The sequence below is a fragment of the Diachasmimorpha longicaudata genome, chromosome 13 (genome assembly GCF_034640455.1).
Source record: "Diachasmimorpha longicaudata isolate KC_UGA_2023 chromosome 13, iyDiaLong2, whole genome shotgun sequence".
Lineage (NCBI taxonomy): Eukaryota > Metazoa > Arthropoda > Insecta > Hymenoptera > Braconidae > Diachasmimorpha > Diachasmimorpha longicaudata.
The window spans coordinates 2,679,502-2,704,681 of record NC_087237.1 but is presented as its reverse complement, the minus strand read 5'-3'; the positions used below and the strand labels follow the sequence as shown (position 1 = coordinate 2,704,681).

The following is a 25,180-nucleotide window of genomic DNA, read 5'->3' as shown; positions in this document are numbered from 1 at the left end:
AATAGTCGAGTGCTGTTGCTCTTTGCGAAGCTCCCCCGAAAAATGTATTTCAATTTATATCGGGGTTGACCTTTTACGGATATTTTTCATCGTGACAGAATGAGAATTCGTAAAAAGTGCATTCTCATCGGTGAAAAAAAATTGTCAGTCCCACGAGTGTTGGAATCACGCTTAATATTGCGGGAGACAATGGAGAATAGTCAAGTGATGAAACGAGGAAGGTGGGCATCAACCTCCACAGTCAATTGAAATGTGAATCTTAAAAGAATCGAATTATCAACGCTCTTTCCAGTAATAAAAACATTTTAATCGAAATTATACCTTTTTCAGTTATTTTATATGCAAAATAAATGGCAAAGTTCTCTTCTGAAGTTTAAAATTCCTTATTCACAATCGTAAATTGATTGTTCGAGTCATTTTACTTGTGAAAGAAATTCTCAAAATTACTTGACGGAAAAAAGTGAAGAAGAATTTTTAGATTTCTTCCCTGAAAGTGAGAGGAGAGCCGGACGGCCTTGGGGGCAACTGCGTTCGAACATTTCACTTACGAGTCGTCTTGGCTCTCGGATAACCCGAGGATGCCATGGCCATACGTTAATAAAAAATGAGAGAAAAGAAAAGATGAAAATAAGAGACATGAACATTCTCCATGGACATTCGTTTCCAACAATTTCCAGTCTTCTCCTCAAGTTCACCTGGACAACTTCAAAATGACTGTTTTCACCTCCTCACTATTATAAATATGAACATGAGTTTGTTGAAAAAATCGAGTGAACAAAGCGGCCAGTGTTGGGCCTCTTCTCAGTTTTATCCTCTGGAAGATGCAGTCCTCCTTGACAACATTCCGTCAGACGTAACGGTACTCATCGTGCAGCGTCCGATAACACGCCGATCTAAACTACTTAATGCAAACGCACCACATTGACGCGCTCCCTGTTAAATGCCAGTAGTTAAGGTCGTCTCAATTTCATTATACCTCGGAAAGATTGAAATTGCTCTCTGTAGATTACGCAATCGATTCAAGTGGATGTATCCGTCGCCATGTTTGAATGGAGAAGAGGCGCTGCGACGTTTCACTGACCTTTTCCTAATGTCAAGCGTTCTCACCGAGGTTTATTTATTTTCTGAAACATTAAAAAGTTTTAATTTGCGGGCAAATGTCGAGAATGAGATCAATTGATTATGCGGTGAATCTCAGAGAGAAATCTGACTGTTTATTAAATTTTTTTTATTACTTCAGAGTTCATAAATTTTCTAATGGAAACATTTATTTTAAAAATATTAAAAAATTGGATCAATGACTCATGACAATTAACGATGGAATGACAACTTCCACGTTAGAGAAACTTGGAGACTGGAGTATTCAATAATTTTTCTCGGGCAATAATTCTTCTGTTTGAATGTCAAGAAAAATGAGGGATTAGAAGAGAAGTGACATTCCAGTTTATCCAATAACTTGCGAAAGACGGAAACAATTATGGAAATCTAGAATGCACGGTCTGAATCCCAATGCTTTCAGTCCTATTATCAATCCTATTATTTCAGTTAATGTTGCAAGAAACTACGGTTAATTCTCATCGCAATCATTTCATAATGAATTATCCACACTCCTACGAAATTCCGACCCTTCCGGGCATGGAGATGAGACGTTGAAGACGCGAGATGACATCATGGATGGAAAACGGTCAGGCCAGGGAAATGTGGACGTTGGTCGATGGCGTGAAAAATATGGGATTTTAAAAATAATCTGGCTTTTGCAGAGAAATTATTGTAAAATTGCGATTATTTTAAAGTCGTGACTGTTATCTGTCAATATTGATAGCCACAGGTGGGCGTTAAAACAACAAAATCAAGTTAAATGTATATCACGTTCGGTGGGATGGTGCCCAGGACTTTCTCCCAGGGCGGAGATCCTTATTTTCACTTTCCCTGATACGCGTGCTCAATGTGTTTGTACGGCACGCACTCAAGGGGACTTTGACCAAGTCCCCCAATCAAGGACTCTCCCGTCTCTTGGAGACACGATACGAAGCGATGAGGAATAACGATCGCGTGAAAACTCCTACATAATACATTTTCATTTATTCGATAGAAATCTGCAGCGAAGTGATCAATCGGTTTTCGTCAAATCGGCTTTTCGTTGTATTCGGGATTTCTCAAAAACGAAAGGGAATGAGAAAATTTCTGTTATAACCTTTTTTGTAGAGTGGAAAAATATCTACAGAAAAGGTTTCGTACGAAATTTTGATATCTCTCGTAATTTGGGATTTAATTAATTTATTTCATCGCGACGGGATTTCCATTCCGGTTATAATTTATTGGATAAACGTTTAATTGAAGTGTGGAAAATTTACGATGATTAGTAGCGATTTTTTCAATTCCTGATTTATGGAAAAAAAAAGTCGTTTCTTATTCTTACTTGAGTGCCCCCCGGAATCATAATGCGATCGGCTATTTATTTATTTTCCATGGGACAATCAATTGAACATTTAAATTCAGATTGCTTCTGATTTTAATTCGAAAGACATTTCAAATTGGGAGCATCGCTCAATGTTAAGGTTACTATCACCGCAAGTGGGTCAAGTTGATGTCCGGTTTTCGGACGATGCCGGACACGATCCACTTCATCTGTAATCCCCAGTCATTAACATAAAGAATTTTCGATGAATTGAATAACATGACGGTTTGAATCATTTGGATGCCGGGTATAATTGATTTTATATAATATATTTTGATCAATTATTTATTGAATCGTACTGAATAATAAACACAGTTCCAAAAAAAATTTTTTTAAATAATTCCTCTACTATATCACCCCTGAATATTCCTCCCTTCTCCACTGGATTCCCTTCCGCTCCCATCGAGTCTCAGCTGACCAATTACCACAAAAATTATTGTTCCCCATTCGCAATGAATCCCGGAGATTGTGAGCAACAATTCATCTACCGAGAGAATGTTCAACCGAATCGAGAGTAAACCCAACGGTTTCGATCTCAACACCACCGAGATTTCAATTTAATACGAAAGTGAGGTACAAGAGGATGAGGCAAGGTTTTATCCCAGAAAGTGACACATTCAGTGCAGTTATTCCCCACAAAATCGCCCTTTCACTTTTCCCTGATACAACAATTACTCTCAGCCTCTTCTATTTTTTATACTACTGACAAATACTCCCTCCTACCACCCCTTATCCCTCAGTATGGAAACATTGTGGTATTTGGTATTTGGTATTGCTCAGGGATTTTATTTTGACGGAGACCATCAACGGCCAATAGATAATCCCTTCGAACCCTCATCTGCGCACCCAGAACCGCTGTCCGGGTTCCCAGTGATAAAAAAACGTACGGTCAAGCTAATTAAATGTCAAGGTCGAACAATTTCCACGAGTCTGCGTGTTTCACGTCGCGCTTATGTTATTACTATTCTCAGAGGCATTTCTGTTTGCCGTGAATTACCCCTGCCACATTGTCGACTTGCACGAGGGCAGGAGTGTCACGGGAGAAAGCGAACTGTTCAGAAGATGGGACGGGGATTTTGTTTTTTTTTCTTTCTGTGGCATCGGCATTTTATGATTGTCACATTGTCACTTTCATTTCGATGACTTTGATGGTTCAGGGCAAATGATTTTATCAGGGAGAGAGAAATTTTTCGAGGGGAGTTGGGAGCAATTTTTGAAAAATGGGTCGGGATAATTTTAGCAACAATTTGAGACTATTTTCAACTGTGGAAAAATTATTTTCCATTCGAAATCGCCAAATACCGGTGAAGTATGCGCAGAAATAAGAAGGAAACCGGAGAAAGTTCAAATTTTAATTCGGTACTCACACATCACGTTTCGCTGGCGGGGGGCCTTGGGCCCGTCAGGCATCGCTGCAAATTACGCGCGCGTGGGATGATTGGAATTCGCATTATTGTTCATAATCCCACGAATTCTGAAATGCACAAACATTTGGGTTTTCACTGTTACTCAAACATTATATATTATGTCAATATTTTTTTATCGTCAATAATAAATAATTTATTTTTCGCAGTCCATTTGTGATATTTAAAAAATTTTTTTTTGCTACTCGATCTCCTATTTCGTAAGTTTAATTTCATTTCTTATTATTTCGTTTTCTTTGATTTTATATAATTATTTTATTCACGACAAACGAGGGAAAATGGAATTAATTTTTGTTACGGACGTATTACGTAGATAAATTTAATATAATAAATTTCTCTGTTATCTCGACTTCCGAGGTATTGTCATGCACACACGTCTGCTCTCAAAATAGCATCCGGGTTCTTCAAGGTAAACGTCACTGCGTTGCACTCGATCTATGAAAGCTACATTCCAGGAGGCCACGGCTTTGTCTCCAGTGCAATGGGAGTGACTTTAACGCTCAATTGTCACGGATAATTACCAAAATGCAATTTAACTTTCCAATTATCGATTATCAATAATTTTTAATTTTTTCCATCTTCATCAGAATTTTCACCAATTAACATTTGTCGAATTTTTTAAAAACTCTTTCTCCTATTTATCCTCCACGAAGATAATTAATCTCTGAATTATGATTCCAGTTAACTGTCTAATCCAAAAAATTCCCACCGAATCACTCAATTTATATCCCGTTCAGGAGGCACCGAAATTTTCCAAGTTTCCCGAATCGATATTCCACTGGAGAACTTTCAAAACACTTTCTGGGTTCTGACCGGTTTTTTCAAAGACATTTTTAATCCTAAATTATCTCGCGACCCTACGGGCAAGTGTTTCACTTCATCAAGACCTCCACAAATATTATTTGGTAGATTTCAACAACTGGATGTTGAAAGAGTCAACTAGCCGACGAATGTCAACTAGTTGTTGAAATTCAACAACTAATTGCAAATAATGGCGAAATCATTTTCTGGACCGGACGTCCATCGATTTTCAAGATGTAAATGTCTGCTGCATTGTTACGAAAGGGATCTGTGCCCTCGCCATTTACTCTACTAGGTAAAATACATTTACCTCTTGGCTGGTCATCCTATGAGCGCGGAGTTACCCCATTTTATTTATTTCTCATTGACTCGTTGGGGAAAAAATTACAAAAATACATAGAATTATTTAACTAACATAAACCGAACGAATGTCGTTGTCACCCGACTCTCCGTCTCAATATTCACTTCAGGGAACCACCGAGAATTCTTTCGTGAAATATGGACAACAGAAAACGTTATTAATTCCCAGTTTAAGTACTCAATTCATGTGTACAGAGATTGTTATTCCCAGTGGCAGCTTACAACCGTAATTTTCGTGGACAGTCAATGGCCTTTCAGAACAAAAGCTCGATGCAGCGGATACGCTGATGTTGTTCCCTGAATATTAATCATTTTTTTCTTTCATTCTCGTCACTCAACAAAAATGAACGAACCTCGAAGGTAAAAATAATAAAACTATTATTATTACCATTCACAGAACAATTACTGAATCAACTAGGACGCGTCTCACGTCACTCTCAGCACTGTCTTCCTCTGGAGAATGATTTCGGTGATGTTATGACATTCCTCAAAGTGCTCCGAATATCGCTGTACGCTTGAGAGACTCACACAAGTGTCGACTCCAGGTGAGACTCGTAGAAAGGGACTCTCGGTTTTAAACTGAATTTTTAATGCTTCTCCGCTTCATTGCTGCGGTTTATTGTTGCTGTAATATCTCATTTTGTGCTTGTAAGAAGTGGAGCACGAGTCGCGGAGATTTTTCACTGGTGAGAAATCACTGGCCCTATTTTTGGTCGTGTGCTCTCTCAATTGATTTCCCTTCAATCATCCAAATTCTACGTTTTCAATTCGCAGTTTAAATTCATTGAAATGGACACGTGAGGAATTATGAGTGAATAAGCGAGTCAATCTGTGAAGGATAATTACTCGGTGCTGCTGAGCCGGCGCTCTTCAAACAAATATTTTTTTTATCATTAGTTTTATTACTAGCTAGGAGATCGCGATCCTCACGGGCTATTAAAAGAATAAATTGTAATGATGATTATATGAATAAATAAATATAGAAAATAGAATAAACGAATTGACTCCGAAAAACCGTTTTTTAATTGTTAGAGAAAAATTTAAGATGAAGAGGAAGATGAATAAGCTGCGATTGAATTAATGTGAACGATAGAATGTATTTTTTTAATCAGTAAATTATTCTCAAAAATTCATCTTCTTGGAAAAGCAAATAAATTTCTCTTCTCTCATTCTTTTTTTGAGACCCAGGAGACAAAACCTTGCAAGGACAGACGTCAAAACTGGTCTGGCCTGGTCGCCGAATAAAACAGGTTCCGTTTCTACTCCAAAAATACCCACCACGTTAATGCGGTTGTTCCCTTGATAACAATGATGCCCCCGTTAGCAATAAATCATTGAAAAATCAGTGATAAATGGAAATTCTTGGGGAGCGAATGGAGGCCAATGGAGATGAGTGATGGTGCTCGATCTGTAGGTCAGTGTAACTCCTCCAGCGATACCCCAGGGATTCGCAGTCCCCGATAAGTTGAATTCATTTGCAGTGTCCATCATTCTTATCATTAACTGTTGCGCATCGTGTACATGGAGTTTTTATATTTTTTTAACTGAAAAAAAAAATGATTTTTCATTTATTCCAGGGGATTTGGTCTGTGGACAGATATAGTTTGGAATTAAATTTATGAACATTGTCCAATTGAAAGAGAAAATGACTTTGTTAGATTTTGGTACAAAGTTTTGCGGCAATTTCTATTTTTAATTCGCAGATTTTGGAAACCCATCCCTTCCAAAACCATTGCCACCCATTTCAGCAAAAACATTCCAGACTTGTCTCAAAATACCTCGTCTACCATTCTCAACAGTATCCCCCAGGTGTTAGTCTCGTTCACCCATTCGAACGTCCACTTTTCCACATGTACTGGTGGGGTTGCCCAGGCCCCAAAGTGTCCAGTGGTGGGTGGCGGTATAAGTAGAGGCCTGGCATCGCCGGCGTTCTCATACCCTCACCACAATCATCTACTGCCTCTTACTTTTACTTTTTCCAAAACTCCAGCAAAAGTCACTCTCACACACGGAGCAACGACTCACAGGCTCCCAGTTTTTTTTTGTGTGTTTATCAGTGAGTTATCGTAATGCGCAAGTGACGGCCAAATGAAGTGCAGTTGAACCGACAAATGAACAATTCACTACAATACCCTAAATAAAAAAAAACAGCTACATTATTAACCAAATAAATTAACAAATTGACAAAAAAAAAATTGGAAATCGATCGAGCGAACGTTTGGAATCGCCAGTGAAGTGCAGATATGTGGCTGAGGAGTTTATTGTTGTGAGTAAAAAATCAAGTAATGAAAAATTGTGAAGGAAAGTTTTTAGTTTTTGCGGATAAGTTTATTTTTATTTTTGATACGCAAAATTTTGACAATTTTTTGGTAAATTTTTATGATGAAAACTGTGCCGAGTCTACCTTTCTCCTTCGCCGCGTCTTCGCCAGATACACCGCTCCCTAATGCCGCTCCTTGCCCCTTTTTTTTCAAATGTATATACAACACCTCGGCAATCCGGTGCAGCAAGTCCGCAAGATCGAGCTCTCGTGTTTCACCGCGTGTCGTTTGTACTTTCGCTAATTTCATTTTTTTCAAAGGTCTTCATTGAATTGATCAAGATTTTCATGGGGATAATGATTGGGGTGCTGAAGAGCTTGTTCGTTCCTTCGAAATGCAAATTTCTTGGATGGCAAATGCCAAGGGAGAGGGGAAGGGGTAGGAGATTGGAGGGGGGGGGGCTAGAGAGAGAGAGAGAGACTTCTAAAGAATTTATGAACAATTAATTCGATTAGGCAGTCCCTGATCAAATTCACCAATAATTAATTCGACTGTGAGGAGTTGAATAAACAGAATATAAATAAATAAATAAAGTTTTTAAAATCCGGAACTACTTTTGAGATAAATTCTTGGTGTAATTTAATCAGAATAAAAAATTTTATTTGAACAAAAACACCTTCGTTTTTGCCAGTGTAATATCCAAGTGAAATGAAGTAATACTTTTGTATTGAAATGGTACTATATAATGGCTTAAGTTATCTCACTATTGATTATGAAATTATCAGGACAGTGATCGATTTTAAGACGGAATGTCATGTTCTTACAGAAAATTTGATGAGTTTCAAAAGTGCTCTTGTAACATTTCCCCACACAACTTATTGGCTCTTAGATAATTATTGGTGAGACGGGGGAAGGGGGACCTTTCAGGGTTTTTTGTCAGCGAAACAGATATTTTTCTTTGGTGCAATAGAGACTCGGTCAACTGGACTTTTTCATTTATTTTTACGCATGCAAATGAATTTTCTTTTTTTTTAATTTTCAGATGCGCCAATTTCATCCCTAAAACATAAAAATTGTCTGACAATTTCTCTCGTTTATGCGTATGAACTGTGCGCACTCTCAAGGTCGCAATAATAATAAACGCCATGTAATGAACTCAATATATATAATATTCATTACATAACGCGATTCGCTGAATAATTTAGGTGAACTGTCGAACAATAAATTTGTGAATAATGAATGAGTTGGTCTGATGATCGGTCCCATGGTTTCACCTTTTCCTTTCGATTTTATTGACGTCAGAGCAGCGATTCGCCCTCGGGGCAACTGTTCGCGTATTTTACGTAGATTGATCGATTCCTCATTTCTTCCTCAGTCAATAATTTCATGAGAATGACAGGAATTTACAATTCATTTAATCGATTAACAACGGTGTCGTGTCAGGTGCCATCGTACCAATTGCTTGCGCAAGTCAAAACCAATTGGCCGTCAATTTTTTGAAAGTCCTGCCCCGAGGGCAACCGATACACATACATATAATTTCACTGTTCCGGCAGTTGCCACATTTGTGGAACAAAAAATGGAAATAATGGGATGAATTTTTTCGAAACTGAAGAAAACAACTAAAATTAAACGGAATATTGTGGAGATAATTTTGTTAATATCGCTGTAATTACTGGGCTCGGGAGAAATTTCCGGTTAAATTCTTGAAGAAATATTTATTGACGCATGAAACTGCTGTTCCAGTCAAATTTTGAGAAATTTAAATATTGAGAATTTTTTTTTGACGTGCAACACCCGGAGGAATATAAAAAAAATCCAATAATGTCGATCCGTTTAATTCTTTGATGAAGAAACATGAAAAACTAAAAATATTGTTGTTCGCATTGTCTTCGGGTGAATGTTAACAAGATGCAGATCAACAAAAAAAATAATAATGTTAAAATCGGATTCAAAAATACGAATAAAATAAGTAAATAAACTTGCGGTTTTCGGTTGAAGGTTTTTGCGGTATTATCGTCATCTTACATAAGCAGCGTCGTTGTTAATACCGTTAGAAATATGACTATACGCATTATAACTTTATATCCAGCACGAAACCACTTTCTCCCACATGGATAACGTGATAAATTCTTACCATAAGTTGAAAACAAAATTTTTTTTTACCAATATCATTCTGATTATTATTGTTTGTAAACACCCTGAAACGTAGCCGGAACTAGATAGTCCGTGGAATATAAAAATGTTTAGAATACCGGATAGAGCTGCTGGGAGAAAATCGAAATGTTAAACTGTCGAAAATTAAATAAATTTCCTCTAAATTCAGTAAAAATTGTGATATTTCAATTGTTACTAATAACTGACGCCATTCGCTTCTATTAACTGACCAATCCCCAGTGGAATTCATGGGAAATAATATTAAAGTACTTATGGAAATTCATTTCCTTTCTCTGAGAATGTATTTTTAATTCACGGTTGATCGCGGTCTCCTGAATATTCGAAAGGATTTTAAATTATCAAAACTATTTAAAAATTATTCGAGCCTTTGTCAATTAAGAGATTAATCAAAATCCTCTCACGACGAGAAGTACCTCACGAATGAGGTGTACCACAAACACTTGTAAAAATCATATTAAAAAATAAATGACACATACATTTCATATATATTTTTTGTATGTATTATTAAAAACATAATTTCCTCATCCCGGAGCAATTTACACTGTAATCTGTGTTTGAAAGAAGTTTAGGTGTAAAAGTCGGCTAGAAAGTAGAAAGGATTGATCTTTTATCTTTCACCAATGAGAGAATGAATCTCCAATTGTGTTGAATCATCATCGTGGGTCGTGAATTGATAATAAGCAACCCGCGACATCCGGATCACTTTATAAAACTGGGAAGCCAGGATTCGGTATCAAATAGCTTTCCACTCCATTCTTTCCCGAGTTAAATGTCTTGTCTGGCACTTCCGGTGAGCAGATGCATCAGTGACTTGAGGGATTTCTCATCATGTGTGTCACTAGGTCTAGGTATCCATTAACACTTCAATTTCACTCGATATCATGATTCACAGAGATCTCAGTACTCTCGACATTTTTTCATTATCCGCTTATTTTTACAAATAAAATTAATCTCAGTATACGAGGAAAAGAAAATTCTGAACATTTCATGAATGATACGTAACTTCATCCCATAAAAATAAATAATTGTACCCCACGGGGACTCAAAAATATCACTTCATCGATTAAAATGATAATGTATATGCTGAACGCAATGGAATTTCCGGAATTGAAAGGAAATATCAACTCCTGACGCGAACATTTTGCCGCACCCAATTACATGAGTTGTCACATACACAGAGATAAACATTCAGTGAAAATTACAGGACTAATTGGTCTTCCCATAGCCAAATAAATCTAATCATTCTATTAGTTAAATACTTTAATTACTGTCATATTATTTTGCTGGGGAACTAGGCCCCTCCATAAATTGAATGAAGTTTTTAATGAGACAAGTCACTTGAAGTTAACTATCATTTAATAATTAATCGTTAATAATAATGTTATCGAAGATATATTTTCTTTGAAGGCGAGGCTGGGGAGGATGTTAAGCAAAGAAAGACTTTTGTAACATCAAGGAAATAAATAATAATAATAATAAATAAAAAATATTTTCCATGAAGAATATTATTTCTGCGTAGAAAATAATACTTTGAAAAAATACTGCCTCCACAGATTAAATTGCCAGTAGAATACGAAACCTTTTCCCTCCAGTAAATATCATGGAATGCACCGCATATCGTTCAGATACGTCCGTTTCTACAATTTTACTCCAGAATTCCTGTTTCAACAGTGTTAGCCTTGGCCGAAAAATTTATGACCTCGTCTCGACTCATTCCCCGTAATTAAACCAGTTTGTCACTCAATTTTCTTTATTCTTCTCTCTCTCCCTCACTTCTACATTCGCATTGGTTCACCCTGAGGAGCTAAAAGCCTCAATTACCATCCGATAAAAACCTCAAACTTCCCGCGAAGATCTTGAAAGAACTGTAATCATCGGTTCCCTTTTCACAAAGTTGAAGAAATCTCGTAACTCACGTTTACACACATGGAGGCAAAAAATATTTACTGACTAGTTAAAAATAAAATAAAAATAAAGATGACCAGAAACACCCTAAGACTTACTATCCTTTAATCCTTGAAAATTATCAACAACTCACTAACGTCTAGAAAATGTTAGATTTTCAGAAAGAAATTAAATGATTAAATGAAAATAAATAACAGATTAGTGAGTAATAACTGTTTCCTCATCGCCAATTCCGCGAATTCTCCTATAATTTTTACTAAATAGTAATCCCGGTGTAAAAGTCTTCGCTCATGAGTTACTAGTACAAGATATTACATTGGGTGCATGAAAAATTGGACGGGAAAGCGTTGAGTGTATTCCACAGAGTCCCCCGATGACTAAAAGCCATCCCCAGTGTTTATAAACGTCTGTGGACTTTCACAATCTGCATCCTGGTTCATTAATAACGTCTTGGTATTTTTCAACCCAGTTCACCTCCACCTGAAGATTTATTACACAAAATCTTCATTATATGTGCAGATTATGCTGCACAGTTGCGCTTGCACTGTCTGAAGATGCTAAACACACACCGGAGTACGTTAACATAAGGTCTACGCCTGGAGGTGCTCGAGGGGCATCCAGCTCAGGTAAAAAACCAAGCCAAGGTTCCACTGGCCAAAAAAATCCGAAACAATCTTTCAAGTCCTGAAATTACAACTAAAAATAATTTACAATATTGAATAGTAGCAATATGAAGCTTCCGTTCCCCAAGCTCCCATCAATTACCTCAATTCCCACTCTTTAAATGTATTTCCAGACTTCGCAACCTCCCACAAGCTGCCAGAAGGTATTCCCTACCCGTCAGAAGAGGTGGAGCCCTCGGACGTGCCGAATCGGGCTCAGCAGAAACAAGAGGTGATCCAGCGAATCCAGAAACTAGACTCCAAGCTCCATCCCCTCGAGCCAGTCCCACAAAGCCTGGACCCGCTAAACCCCGTGAACACACCAAAGGACTCGTCCAGCATAAACTCAAAGCGTCAAGCACGAGTTCAACTGGAGACCTTCAGCTCCACTGGCTACATTCCCGAAGAATCCCTGCCGATCAGTTCAGGCTTCAGACGCCACGACGAGGACTTCGACAATGCAGAGGATGCACCACCGAAGACCTCTCACAAATACCGCCCAAGCAGCCGGGATGATCACATACCTGGTGTCCACATCAGCGATGAATACCCCACGACAATGCGTCCAATATTAACGACAGATCGTCAGCAGTACTCAAGGCCATCCTTCGACTTCGTTCCAGTTAACATAATCAGAGAGGACAGCAAGGACAACTGGACGCCCTTCGCCAATCGTAACTTCGATGACCTCGGTGACGTGAGTCTGGTTCCAGCAGGATCCAATTCTCGGATACAGATCAAGAAGGGGCCAAACGGAAAGGATTACGAGTACGAGTACGTCTATTACTACTACGATGAGGAGGAGGAGGGTAAGGCAGGAGCTGCCAGTAGTAATCAGGAGGGAGTCAGGACAACCCCATCGTCCCCGTCCCCGTCATCAAGAAGGAGCGGATCATCTGGAAGAAGTAAGTACAGTTCTGTTGAACGGTCGACGACAGCTGAACCTGTCAGCAACGAAGTTCTACCGAACAGGATCAGTAACAGGGGGAGGAACCTGGAGAACGAGGAGGTAAACGAGGAGAGACTTCCGATGAATACGAGGTTCCCACCCAGATCGAGGTCCAATCATAATACAGGCACGACTGAGCCGAGCAGGAACAGGGGGAACAGGCCTAGACCTAATTTGGATCTGGTGGACTCTAGCAGCTTTAGGACGCATCAGGAGGGGCCGGAATTTCCACAGACCTTGCCGAAAGGGCCCGTCAGATTTCTGGGAGTGACTCCCAATGAAGGTGGAGATGGAGGAAGAACCAGGGGTAGACCTCACAGGGTCCAGGAACCAGCGCCTGTTGCTGAGAGGGAGGACGAGGACAGGAAGAGAACTGCTGCTGAACCAGTGGTGAGTGAGGGGTCCTTGGGGGGGGGGGAGTCCAGGAAGTAAGAGGAACATAATAGAGGATCAGGAAGGGTACCCTGAGATCGGGAAAATCAAAATTTCAGAAATCTGAAAATTATTTAGTGACATTTAGAAAAAAATTATTGTTTATAAAAAATATTTCGTAAATAAAGGAAAATTCCTCAACCCAACATTACTAATTTCAGCTCGAAGTGGAATTGAATCGTGGTCAGCCCTCGCGGCCGCCCCCTACGGAGGAGGACGAGCTCTCCACCGTTTCCGCCATCAGAGAGGACAAACTCGGTGAGGAGAAAGCCCCTGAGACAACGACGTTAGACACCCCGACGACTGAGTATCCCTCAGCGATGGACAAAGTGGCCCTCGACCTCTACGCGTTCCTCCAACAGGGTCAGAGCAACCTAGTGGACAGTGCCACAGATGCGGAAGACTCCAATGAAAATACGACTCTGGTGGACGACGATGCGACAACAAATCTGCCCACTACAACTGATGGAAGCCCAACAACTGTTGAAGCGATAACCACGACGGAGGCCACTACTACCACGACAACTACCACCACGACCACCACGACAACGACTACTACGGAGGCGCCAACCACTTCAGGGTTACCTGGACGGGGAAAATTCCGAAGACCTGGAGCACCCGGTGGTACTGGCAGTCGAAATAGGTATTCTAGTTATTTATCCGATTGTTCATTTGTTTATTTAAAGAGAAAATTTGAGTCATCGAAGAAAGAATGGACGTGAAATTCTCCAGCTATTGTGAGTGAGAGTGCAATAATATGATCTTCCAGATTCAAATCCAGTGGGTCCTCAACAACAACAACGGAAAATCCTTCTCCAGCGGAGCCAACCCAGCGAAAAAATCGTTTTGGCTCAAACTCCGGAGGCTTCAAGCGTCCCAGACCCGGCTCCAAAGCCCCAGCACAGGAGGAAGAAATCCGGAAGGACTCAGTCAGCTCTGCGAACGCTGAAAAACCAGCGAATGGCAGGAATAGGTACCGAGGAAACGGTTCCAAGCCCAGTGTTTCCACAACATCAGCCCCAGCCACGTCCTCCCCATCATCCTCCTCCGGAGTCTCTCGTCCGACTTTCAACAAGATAAACCTGAACCGACGGAGAGGAAGACCCACGACCCCACCCCCAAATGCCAACGAGGACAACCAGGAGGCAGGTGAAACTGGGGGCACTGAGGGCAGTTCTGAAGCATCAACGACAACGAAATCACCCCTGAGACCCAGATTACCGGGTGGTGGACCGAGACCCGTCAGACCTGGGGCTAAAATCAACTTGAGGAGACCTGGACAACCGACCACCAGCACTGCAGCACCCGAAGTCCAAGAGGGAACCGTCGACGAGCCCGCGGGGGAGGGAACCGAGGAGGAGACTCACGAGGTGACTTTTTGCTGTTATAAATAACAATTCTATCATTTTTCTCCATCGAATAAATGAAATTTATCAGAATTTTTTTGTTTTGAAAGTGACAGACGATAATTGAGAAAAAAAAACTGATAAATGTTTGCAGAGACATTAGCAAAGCAATCTGGGAATCTATTTTTGTACCGTCCATTAGCACTTAGCCACATAATGGGAAACTACATTTAATGCATGTTGACGACTAGAGTTATTAATTTATTCTAAGGAAATCTCTGAACTTCGGGTGGATGCGTACTTTCACTTGGTATTTTCAAATGTCAGTGGCCACGGGTTTTCATCACCAGTCGTAATGTGACAAACGTTGGTAATAGGACACTGAGTTATGGATTATTAACTCCTAATTGCAACATATAATTTTAAAATATAATTGGAGACACTCAACATAGATTACGATCTGACAAAAATCATAAGTTAAAACCAACAATGACGATGAGAAGTTAAATCATAAGAATCATTTTTTTAAACAAATCTAACAAGCAAACAATTACACAATCCACTCGTTTTTTTTCTTGTAGAAATTTAATCGTAAAATTGAAAATTAACAAGGAATGCAAGGAATGCAATCAACTTAAACGAAAAACTGGTAGAAAAAAAATAAAATTTGTTTTTATGGATTTCAGACGCCAGCAGAAACGCTCCCTCCGACGAAGCACACAACCCTTAACCCATTGAATAAACTTCGCAACAGGAATCGTCTTCAGGTGCACCCAAAAGCGACAACCCGATCGCCCCTGCCAACCGCCCCAAGAAAATCTCCTCTTCTCCCCCGTCGCAAAACCACGGAGGCCCCAGTGGTGGAGACTGCCCACGAGGAATCAGTGACCGAGGAGAACGCAGCCCCAGAGGAGACTGACGTTACTGAAGCAGCCCTTCCCGAGACCAGCACTGCTGCCAGCAGTAAGCACGAGGAAATCAGGGCCCGGACTGGCCTCCTCGCTCCCAGACGCAGGATAGCTCCCAGACGTCCAGGGCAAATAATCGGACGCGAATGATTCCATTAATTGGGGTTTCCAATGAGAATTTTCTAGCGGGGGATATAAATGTCCAGTGAAGAATATTGGACACGGTTTTTTTTGTTTTTGAACCTAGTAAAAAATTAGAAATTTATTAATTGAAAACCTCTGACTCATGACGTCACGCGTCACGAGATAATTCAGCAAATTTACCAGGGACGATCGTTCACATCGACTCTGACGTTTTCCAACTTTCCAGTGACTTCATAAATTAATTGAAAAAATCAAGGCACGGGTGGAAAACGAGGTGATTGACTCAGGAAAGAAAATAGAAGAGATCAACAATAAAAATTCACACTGAACCAATTTGAAAATTAATCTCCTTGCACTTAGCGACAATTTTTCGCTGTATTTCTCGGAACAATGGAACCTCCGAGATTCCCTAAATCGAGAACATGAATTCAAAATCACTTGGTCATTATTATTAACGAATTAATACCACAGACAAGATTATTTAAACACTAGTCTAACAATTGCACTTGGAAATTGACCAAAGGTGCCATTTTACAGCCGACAATGACCAGCGAATCAGAAGTGACGTGACATCTTCATTAACGATGATAAAAATTTATTGATTAGGTGATTGATTTTTAAAGATGAATAATTAACGCGTCTCGCAGCATTTTCATGATTTCTCAAATTTTGTGTGATGAGTTATGATGAACGGTGATGACTCCCAGAGTCAACTTAATACCCTAATTACTTGTATCTTATTTAATGAACTTACCACCATTTTCACGGAATTCCAGTTGAAATTGTACGTCTGGGGGCCTCCAGTGGCACACACTCTTTCCGATTTTAATCTAAGTTTATAATGAATTATGTAAATATGCTTAATAAATGTACGTAAACAAATATTGTCAGAGTTTTAATGAGTCAATGCAGGTTTGAATGGGTTATGGAGTTTTTGGTGGGACAGCTCCCCATTGGAGGAGCTGCCCAACGCTTTTCCTGGCATTGATCATGCGCACAATACATTACTACAATTAATTAATTTTTTTTCCTTTGTACGTACCTGCACTTCACACAGGTGTACCGCCAAGCGCCCTGATACTAACCACCATTTTGAAACGTGCGTGCGCGACTCCAAAACAAAGAGTATCGATATTTTGCAGCGATAAAGGTCGGCTCGATCTAGCGACTGAAGAAGTCGAATCAGAACCGTCACGATATATCGATAGTTCGTCATACGGAAGACGGAACACTCTTACATTCATCCCAAGTTTGCGGCATTTCGTGAGTTTCGTCTCGTTTGTGACATCGAATTAAAAAAATGGTAGGTGTCTTTTGGAATCCAAAAAGTCTCAGGGCATCCCCCAACCCCTATAAGTACTAACTTCCTTTGTGCAAAGATGGAAATGGGATAATTTTTGTTTGATGTGTATGAGTAAAACCCGGGCTGAGGAGGGTCTCGATGGGGGGCGATTAGTGACAGAGAAATAGATCCATTTTCCGTCCAAAAATCATTTCACAATCACTAATTATGAGTCTACGGAGTCATGGATAATTAGTTTACCGGTTTATTTGATACGAGTCAACAGTACTCATGTAATTCATGGGTGACAGCTTGTTTGTCGAGGAACTTTGAGATAGGCCAGACATAACCTTATAAGGAGATGAACTTAACCGCTTACTCACTTCTCCACACACAAAATGCCCAGAGTCACGTTGCAATATTTCCCCAAAGTCCCAACCTGAGAATATTGACACATTAGAACTGAAAAAAAAAATTATTAAATGGTTTCAATCTTGGAAACTCGCAACAAATTTGGAAAGTTCACGCCCAAGGATGTGTGCATGTACAGCGCATGGTGAATTTAGGAGAATACATCTTTAAAAAACTCTTTCCAATTTCTTTCAGCAACCCCAAATAATTTTGTTGAAAGAGGGTACTGACTCGAGTCAGGGTAAGGCCCAACTGATATCGAACATAACGGCATGTCAAATGGTGGCTGACGCTGTGAGGACGACTCTGGGCCCTCGTGGAATGGACAAACTCATCGTGGACCAAAATGGCAAGAGCACCATTTCCAATGATGGTGCGACAATCCTCAAACACCTCGACATTGTTCATCCAGCTGCGAAGACACTTGTGGACATCGCCAAGTCTCAGGATGCTGAGGTAAATAATAATTTATGAATAATTGATAAAGGAATAATTTTTCCGAGAAATCCTAATGCGATTGTGAAGTAGCAATTGACATTCTCACATCGGAAAAAATTGAAGAAATTGAACACCAACATAGACTGGCCATTTTGTTGAGTCTAAAAATTGTTTCAATTGTGTTCAAACAAATTTTACAAATTAATAATCATTTATTGCACTTTTCCAATTGATTATTAGCATTAAACAATCAATTATTTTGAATGCAAATCCACAAGTGTTTAATTATTCAAATATTCATGACTATTTCTAAGCAAATCCTTGCCGAGAAATAAATATTTCTCAGAAGGAAATGACTATTTACACAGATATCTGATCCGTTCAGTGAGCTTGAACTTCTTCTGACTCTTTCAGGTAGGCGATGGAACCACCACTGTTGTCCTCCTAGCCACAGAATTCCTGAAGCAGATGAAGCCCTTCGTGGAGGAGGGTGTTCACCCCTGTATAATCATCAAAGCCTTCCGCGAAGCCATGCAAATGGCTCAGCAGATCTTTCAAGACGCCAATAGACACCTCAAGGACGATTTCCAGGCCGACAAACGAAAAATCCTCGAGATGTGCGCAGCAACGGCCATGAACTCAAAGCTCATCCACCAACAGAAAGACTTTTTCAGCAAAATGGTTGTCGACGCTGTGATGCAGCTCGGCGAGCTCCTCCCCATGAACATGATCGGCATAAAGAAAGTGTCCGGTGGTGCCCTTGAGGATTCACTTCTGGTGGCTGGAGTGGCCTTCAAGAAGACCTTCTCCTACGCTGGCTTCGAGATGCAACCGAAGAAGTACTCCCCCTGTAAAATTGCCCTCCTCAACATCGAATTGGAGCTGAAAGCTGAGAGAGACAATGCTGAAGTCAGAGTTGATAACGTCGCTGAGTATCAGAAGGTTTTTATCATCTTTTTAACTTCATTCGATACCATAATTTTTTGTGTCGATAAAAAATATAAAATTGCTTATGGATTCATGAAAATCATGACTAAGATTTAATTTTCCGTTGAATTCCCACAAGGTCGTTGACGCCGAGTGGCAGATCCTCTACCAAAAAATGGCGAAGATCTACGACAGCGGCGCAAAAGTTGTCCTCTCGAAACTACCCATTGGGGATGTGGCAACCCAGTACTTCGCCGACAGAGACATGTTCTGCGCTGGCAGAGTCCCCGAGGAGGACCTCAAGAGGACCATGCAAGCCTGCGGAGGGGCTGTTATCACCACCGTCGATGGTATCTCTGCCTCAGTGCTGGGTACGTGCGAGTCCTTCGAGGAGAAACAGATCGGTGGGGAGAGGTTCAACTTCTTCACTGGATGCCCCAACGCCAAGACATGCACATTCGTACTCCGGGGTGGTGCTGAACAGTTTCTGGAGGAGACTGAGAGGTCTCTCCACGATGCTATCATGGTCGTCAGAAGAATGATGAAGAATGACGCCATTGTGGTTGGAGGTGGAGCCATTGAGATGGAGTTGTCGAAAACGCTGAGGGGTCATTCGAGAAATATGACTGGCAAGAAACAGCTCATCACAGCAGCTATTGCAAAGGCTCTTGAGATTATTCCGAGGTGAGAACTAGCGAAAAATTATGAAAAATAATTTTTTTGTCATTTTCAATTTATGTACACTACGTCAGTGAGACAATTGCTCTTGTACATTTTGCGTCTCTTTACTTCGTGTCTTTCTATGTTTTTTCTTAATTTGCTTAATCCATCGCCTAACATTCCAGACAACTCTGTGATAATGCTGGCTTCGATACCGCGAACATCCTCAACAAACTGCGACAGAAACATCACCGGGGCGATCTTTGGTACGGAGTTGATATCAACGCTGAGGACATTGCTGATAACCTGCGCGCCTGCGTCTGGGAGCCAGCTATGATCAAGAGGAATGCACTGACAGCTGCTGGAGAAGCTGCCTGCTTGATTCTCTCAGTCGACGAGACCATCAAGAGCCCTAGCTCTGGAAACGATGGTGCTCCCCAGATGCCTGTTGGCCGTGGCATTGGGAGACCCATGTAAACATCATCAACTCCACCATCTACTCCTCGAGTATTACTTGTTTTAATCTAATGCTGCATTTGCCGAATTCCATTCACCATTCGCTGAAATATTAATCGGATTTTTTTGTATTTCTCGCAGAGCTGAGGAAATAAAACATTTTGTAATTGCAGTTGTGAGTTTATTCAGATGTCTGAACGTCTCCAGATGTCGACGTTCATTTCGGAAAGACAATTTCAACACCTTTTGAATGGGCCTGTGAAAATAAAGCACGTAATCAACGATAATTGGATGTTATCTCCGGGAAAATAGGCACATTTTTTCTTTCAGTGTCAGTGAAAATACGATAATATGACAAAATGGAGAGAATGTTATTCATAAAAAAATTATTTCGTTGTTTGTAGTCGTCCTATAGTGGACGGGAACACTTAGGGACAACTTCAATACGATCATTTAACCTATTTGGAGGTCTAAGTCAGGAAAAAACAATTCAAAATCGGCAGCAGTATTAAATTTTTCTCGACAAATGTTCTTGGGGCGACCGATTAGGTGTCGAATCCTCGCAGTTCCTCTTCAATCACTCGTGTTGTTCAGGTAAATTAAATATTTATTGTCCGAAATGCATGAATCGATTGTCAGCCCATCAGCGTGAATACAGCTGATTGACCCCCACGAGTGATGTATTTAATGCAAGAAGGAAAACCGTCATGATTCCGAAGCGAGTGGCCCTGGCTTGACGATCCAACGAATGTTTTTTTCATTTCTTTCGCTGTTAAATTTTTGCAACTATTTTTGTGCTGTCGCGAGGCAGATTAAAATCAAGAACACGACGCTAATCGAGGTCATGTGGGGTAATACTTCATTCATCGATTGTACGATAACCTGTCAAGCTCCAGCTGACTTGATTTGAGGTTCACTCAGCTCCAAGCTTTCAGTCAAAAGATTTCTTCTTGGTATTAGAAAGTTACCTCTTTTGAACGTTAGACTATTGTCATGGGAGAGTGACATAACCTCAAAATCTGTATTATCTCGCGTGCTGCTTAGTTATCGTTTCGTGTTTGATCAGATCACTGAAGTTTATCGATTAGACAAGACTCAGTTCTGCATGACACGGATAAACTGAGTGACCATGGCATCGCTACATCAAAACGCTAAAAATTCACAGGACGATTCGTCTGAGTCCACGTAAGTTATTCTCAGGAAAATATGACTATCCTGTTGAAAAAATGTCGGAGGAGCTGTCACTTGGCTTAAAAATTCCATTCAATCACTTCTTTTTTCTGTGAAAAATCAATAGGATTCAATTGCTCGTGATGAATAAATGATTTCTGCTCCAGTTTCGTGGGATTTTACTCGAAGGTTGTCATTAAAAAAAAAGAACAACCAATATAATCCTGTAATCCTTCCAGACACGCCTCAATGGAGCCCCGTCCACCTGCCGCGTCCGATACCGGAGTGAAAAAGCGATTCGAGAACATCAAAAAGTCCCCGAACGATAAAAGGCTCTACAGGGGTCTGATCCTCAATAACAACATGAAGGTCCTGTTGATAAGTGACTCAACGACAGACAAAAGTGCAGCATCCTTGGACGTAGGCATTGGATTCATGAGTGATCCCCCAGAGCTGCCAGGACTCGCTCATTTGTGTGAACACATGCTCTTTCTCGGCACCGAGAAATACCCAGACAAAAATGAATACAACTCGTATTTGTCGCAACACGGAGGTGCCTCCAACGCAGCAACCCAGCTTGACCACACGACTTACTACTTCGATGTGGCACCAGACAAGCTGGAAGGCGCTCTGGACAGATTCTCCCAGTTTTTTCTCAAGCCCCTCTTCACAGAATCCATGACGGACTTGGAGATCAATGCTGTACACTCAGAGCACGAGAAAAATATTGGTCAGGACTCGTGGAGGGCTGATCAACTCGACAAATCGTCTGCTGATCCTCAGCATCCTTACTCTAACTTTGGAACAGGCAATCGAGAGACTCTGGACTTGCTTCCGAAGGAGAGGGGACTCAATGTCAGGGACGAACTCCTCAAGTTCCATGGAACCTGGTATTCTGCTAATATCATGGCACTCAGTGTACTTGGAAAGGGTAAGGATCGTTCAGTGGGTAATTGCAGGAAAGAAAAGTGATTTTGCAATTACGTTGAAGATGGAAAATTGTTGTAAACATTATCATACGATTGAATTGTTCTTCCACAGAGACTCTAGACGATCTTGAGAGAATAGTCGTAAAAATGTTCGTAGAAGTGGACAACAATGAAGTAGATGCCCCTGAGTGGCCAGAGCATCCATTCAATGAGAATCATTTCCAGCACAAGTGGTATATGGTTCCAGTGAAGGACATGCGAACATTGAAAATGATTTTTCCACTCCCCGAGTTGCGGGATCATTACAAATCTGCTGTGAGTTGAGTATTAAGGGGGTAAATATCCCACCATAAGACATATACCATGGTATTTATGCTTGTTTAGCCTGCGAACTACGTGTCTCACCTTCTCGGTCACGAAGGCGATGGGTCTTTGCTGTCAGCTTTGAAGAAAGAGGGCTGGTCGAACTCCCTGGTCGCTGGTGTACGAAAGGCTGCGAGGGGGGAGGTCAATTTCTTTACTGTCATTGTTGATTTAACCGAAGAGGGAATTACACACATCGACGACATCATTTCACTCATGTTCCAATACATTAATATGATGAAAACCGAAGGGCCAGTTCATTGGATTTTTGAGGTTAGATTTGATGACTAAATAACGAAAAATTTCTTTTTTCCTAAATTTCGCTGTTTTTAAAGCAACTTCCGCTATAATGGCACCAAAAAATCACTCGATGAATAATTATGGACATCTATTTCCCCAGGAATGCCGACAAATAGCCCAAATGGATTTCAACTTCAAAGAAAAATTTTCTCCCACTGTATACGTGAACCAAACAGTACAATCTCTCCAAAAATACCCAATGGAGGAAGTTCTGTTTGCCCCATATTTTCCAACAGAGTGGCGTCCAGACCTGATAACCATGATAATGGAACACCTGGTTCCCCAGAAGCTCCGGATCCACGTAGTTGGAAAGGCCTTCGAGTCAATAGCAACTGAATCCGAGCCGTGGTACGGTACCAAGTTTAAGAAGGAAAAAATTCCAGAATCAGTGGTCGCACGCTGGTCAAACCCAGGTCTCCACGCGGATCTGAAATTTCCGACTAAAAACGAGTTTATCCCAACGGCCTTCGAGATAAAAGCCACCGAGACCTCTCACATCGACAAATTCCCAGTGATAATAGAGGATAATCCGTTCATGAGAGTGTGGTTCAAACAGGACGACGAATTTCTCCTTCCTAAGGTCAACTTGACATTTGACTTCGTGATACCCCTGGCCTACCTGGACCCCGTCAGCTACAATCTAACCTACATGTACATTCAACTCTTCAAGGACTCTCTAAACGAGTACGCCTACAACGCAGGTCTAGCGGGCCTCAACTGGGAGTTCACTAGCAGCAAGTACGGTGTCACACTCGCTATCGGTGGATATCACGATAAGCACAGGATTCTACTCGAAAAAATAATGGACAAGATGGTAAATTTCACAGTGGACAAGCAGAGATTTGAGATCCTGAAGGAGCAGTATGTTCGAGGACTGAAGAATTATTCAGCTGAGCAGCCTTACCAGCACGCTGTTTATTACTTAGCAGTTCTGCTTGCCGAACAAGTCTGGACGAAGGACGAACTCATTGAAGCCAGTGACGATATCACGATTGAGAGACTGGAGGCCTTTGTCCCCCAGCTGCTGTCGAAGATGCACGTGGAAAGCCTTGTTCATGGGAATTTAACGAAGGCTGAGGCTCTCGAGACGGTGAGGCTCGTCGAGAACAAGCTGACGGGGGATCCAACCAGCCAGGGCAGCAGACTCATTCCACTGTTGCCCAAACAGCTCATGCTCTACAGGGAGATCGACCTTGAGGAGGGCTGTCACTTCCTCTACGAGGTGGAGCATAAACTCCATAAATCATCCTGCACTGAGGTTTATTATCAGAGTGGACTGCAGTCAACTCAGTCCAATATGCATTTAGAGCTACTGGCGCAGATTATCTCAGAACCTTGCTTCACCGTTCTCAGGACCAAGGAGCAGTTGGGGTACATTGTTTTCAGTGGAATCAGAAGGACTAATGGCGCTCAGGGACTGAGAGTCATTGTCCAGAGTGATAGACATCCTCAGTATGTGGAAGATAGGATCGATGCCTTCATGGAGTTCATGCTGGAGCAACTGATCAACATGTCAGAGGAGGAGTTCAACAGGCATAAGACTTCACTCGCTGCACAGAGGCTCGAAAAACCGAAGATGATGAGCGTTTTGTCGGCTGTTTTCTGGAGTGAAATCACCACACAACAGTATAATTTCGATCGGGCTAATATCGAAGTCGCTTATCTTTTGACGATTACTAAGGAACCGATTATATCATTCTTCAAGGTAGGCTTGGACAAGCAATTGCAGTATTTTTTTTATTTTGTCCAGGATTTTTCTGATTTGATTGATTTTTTTGGCCTAAAATTTTTTCAATCCATATTACTTGACCTGGGAATTAATGGGAAACTCTTGCAGGAAATTGTCGACAAGAACTCACCAACCAGGCGCAAGCTCGCAGTCCACGTGATCTCGACAGCGAGTGGTGGTGCTGGAGCCGAGATGAATAATCCCAAGGATAGCAAAGTGGAGAACAAGGAAGCAGGTTCCATCACAGCTACCAAAATTACGGATGTTATTGCCTTCAAAGCCAGTCAATCATTGTATCCCCTACTGAAGCCCTACAATAATATTCCGCGAAAAGGACAGCGTTCTAAGCTGTAGCAAAATGAGCATAATTTTTTCTGTAAAATCAATTTGAATCATGTACCATACTGCAATCAATTCTGTAATTAATAGATAAAAAATGTTCGGCTTAGTAGACGAAAATAAATTTGGCAACGTTTTTGTTTTGATAAAAAACCATTGAAAATTATAAACATCGGTACCTATGCCTCATCATTTTCTCCTGTAAACAATGGCTGAGTACTTCAAAATGGGCTCAAAATTTTTGCTGACATGCGATAATTTTTTCGTGCCAAAAAAAAAATCATTTTTCGGACAAACCCAAACTAAATTTCATCGACCCAATTTTTTCTAATCAACGAACACTTCTGA

The 25,180-nt window shown here is 40.8% G+C and overlaps 4 protein-coding genes across 10 annotated transcripts; 3 read left to right on the top strand and 1 right to left on the bottom strand.

Moving 5' to 3' along the window:
- Positions 1 to 404: 404 nt before the first annotated feature.
- LOC135168519 (uncharacterized) lies at positions 405 to 17,710 on the bottom strand. 6 transcript variants are annotated; one of them, XR_010300050.1, is made up of 6 exons: positions 17,372 to 17,710; positions 16,871 to 17,187; positions 16,583 to 16,658; positions 12,153 to 12,945; positions 6,822 to 12,071; positions 5,838 to 6,587 (listed from the first exon to the last, which is right to left on the bottom strand). XR_010300050.1 is itself a non-coding variant. In XM_064132798.1 (4 exons), exons 1-3 carry the CDS (start codon positions 17,042 to 17,044, stop codon positions 3,916 to 3,918), a joined length of 267 nt encoding a protein of 88 aa, XP_063988868.1. In that variant the 3' UTR covers positions 405 to 1,124; positions 3,826 to 3,915. The 6 variants fall into 6 exon arrangements, 4 of the variants coding, with proteins under 4 accessions (XP_063988868.1, XP_063988869.1, XP_063988867.1 ...); XR_010300051.1 differs by lacking the exon at positions 17,372 to 17,710 and having other exon boundaries at positions 6,822 to 12,083; positions 16,871 to 16,997; XM_064132798.1 differs by lacking the exons at positions 5,838 to 6,587; positions 6,822 to 12,071; positions 12,153 to 12,945; positions 17,372 to 17,710 and adding exons at positions 405 to 1,124; positions 3,826 to 3,932 and having other exon boundaries at positions 16,871 to 17,044.
- On the top strand, positions 7,167 to 15,834 carry LOC135168511 (cell surface glycoprotein 1-like). The gene is made up of 6 exons (XM_064132779.1): positions 7,167 to 7,309; positions 11,907 to 12,013; positions 12,184 to 13,388; positions 13,592 to 14,073; positions 14,200 to 14,800; positions 15,463 to 15,834. Exons 1-6 carry the CDS (start codon positions 7,287 to 7,289, stop codon positions 15,832 to 15,834), a joined length of 2,790 nt encoding a protein of 929 aa, XP_063988849.1. The 5' UTR covers positions 7,167 to 7,286.
- LOC135168515 (T-complex protein 1 subunit eta) lies at positions 16,992 to 20,174 on the top strand. The gene is made up of 5 exons (XM_064132788.1): positions 16,992 to 17,131; positions 17,717 to 17,977; positions 18,374 to 18,901; positions 19,026 to 19,570; positions 19,732 to 20,174. The coding sequence occupies exons 1-5, from the start codon at positions 17,129 to 17,131 to the stop codon at positions 20,021 to 20,023; spliced, it is 1,629 nt and encodes a 542-aa protein (XP_063988858.1). The 5' UTR covers positions 16,992 to 17,128; the 3' UTR covers positions 20,024 to 20,174.
- A 261-nt stretch (positions 20,175 to 20,435) lies between these two features.
- Positions 20,436 to 24,985, top strand: LOC135168510 (insulin-degrading enzyme). Of its 2 annotated transcripts, XM_064132778.1 has the most exons (7): positions 20,683 to 20,853; positions 21,069 to 21,187; positions 21,412 to 22,103; positions 22,214 to 22,416; positions 22,486 to 22,737; positions 22,865 to 24,469; positions 24,602 to 24,985. In XM_064132778.1, exons 2-7 carry the CDS (start codon positions 21,132 to 21,134, stop codon positions 24,845 to 24,847), a joined length of 3,054 nt encoding a protein of 1,017 aa, XP_063988848.1. In that variant the 5' UTR covers positions 20,683 to 20,853; positions 21,069 to 21,131; the 3' UTR covers positions 24,848 to 24,985. The 2 variants fall into 2 exon arrangements, with proteins under 2 accessions (XP_063988846.1, XP_063988848.1); XM_064132776.1 differs by lacking the exons at positions 20,683 to 20,853; positions 21,069 to 21,187 and adding an exon at positions 20,436 to 20,596.
- Positions 24,986 to 25,180: the final 195 nt, after the last annotated feature.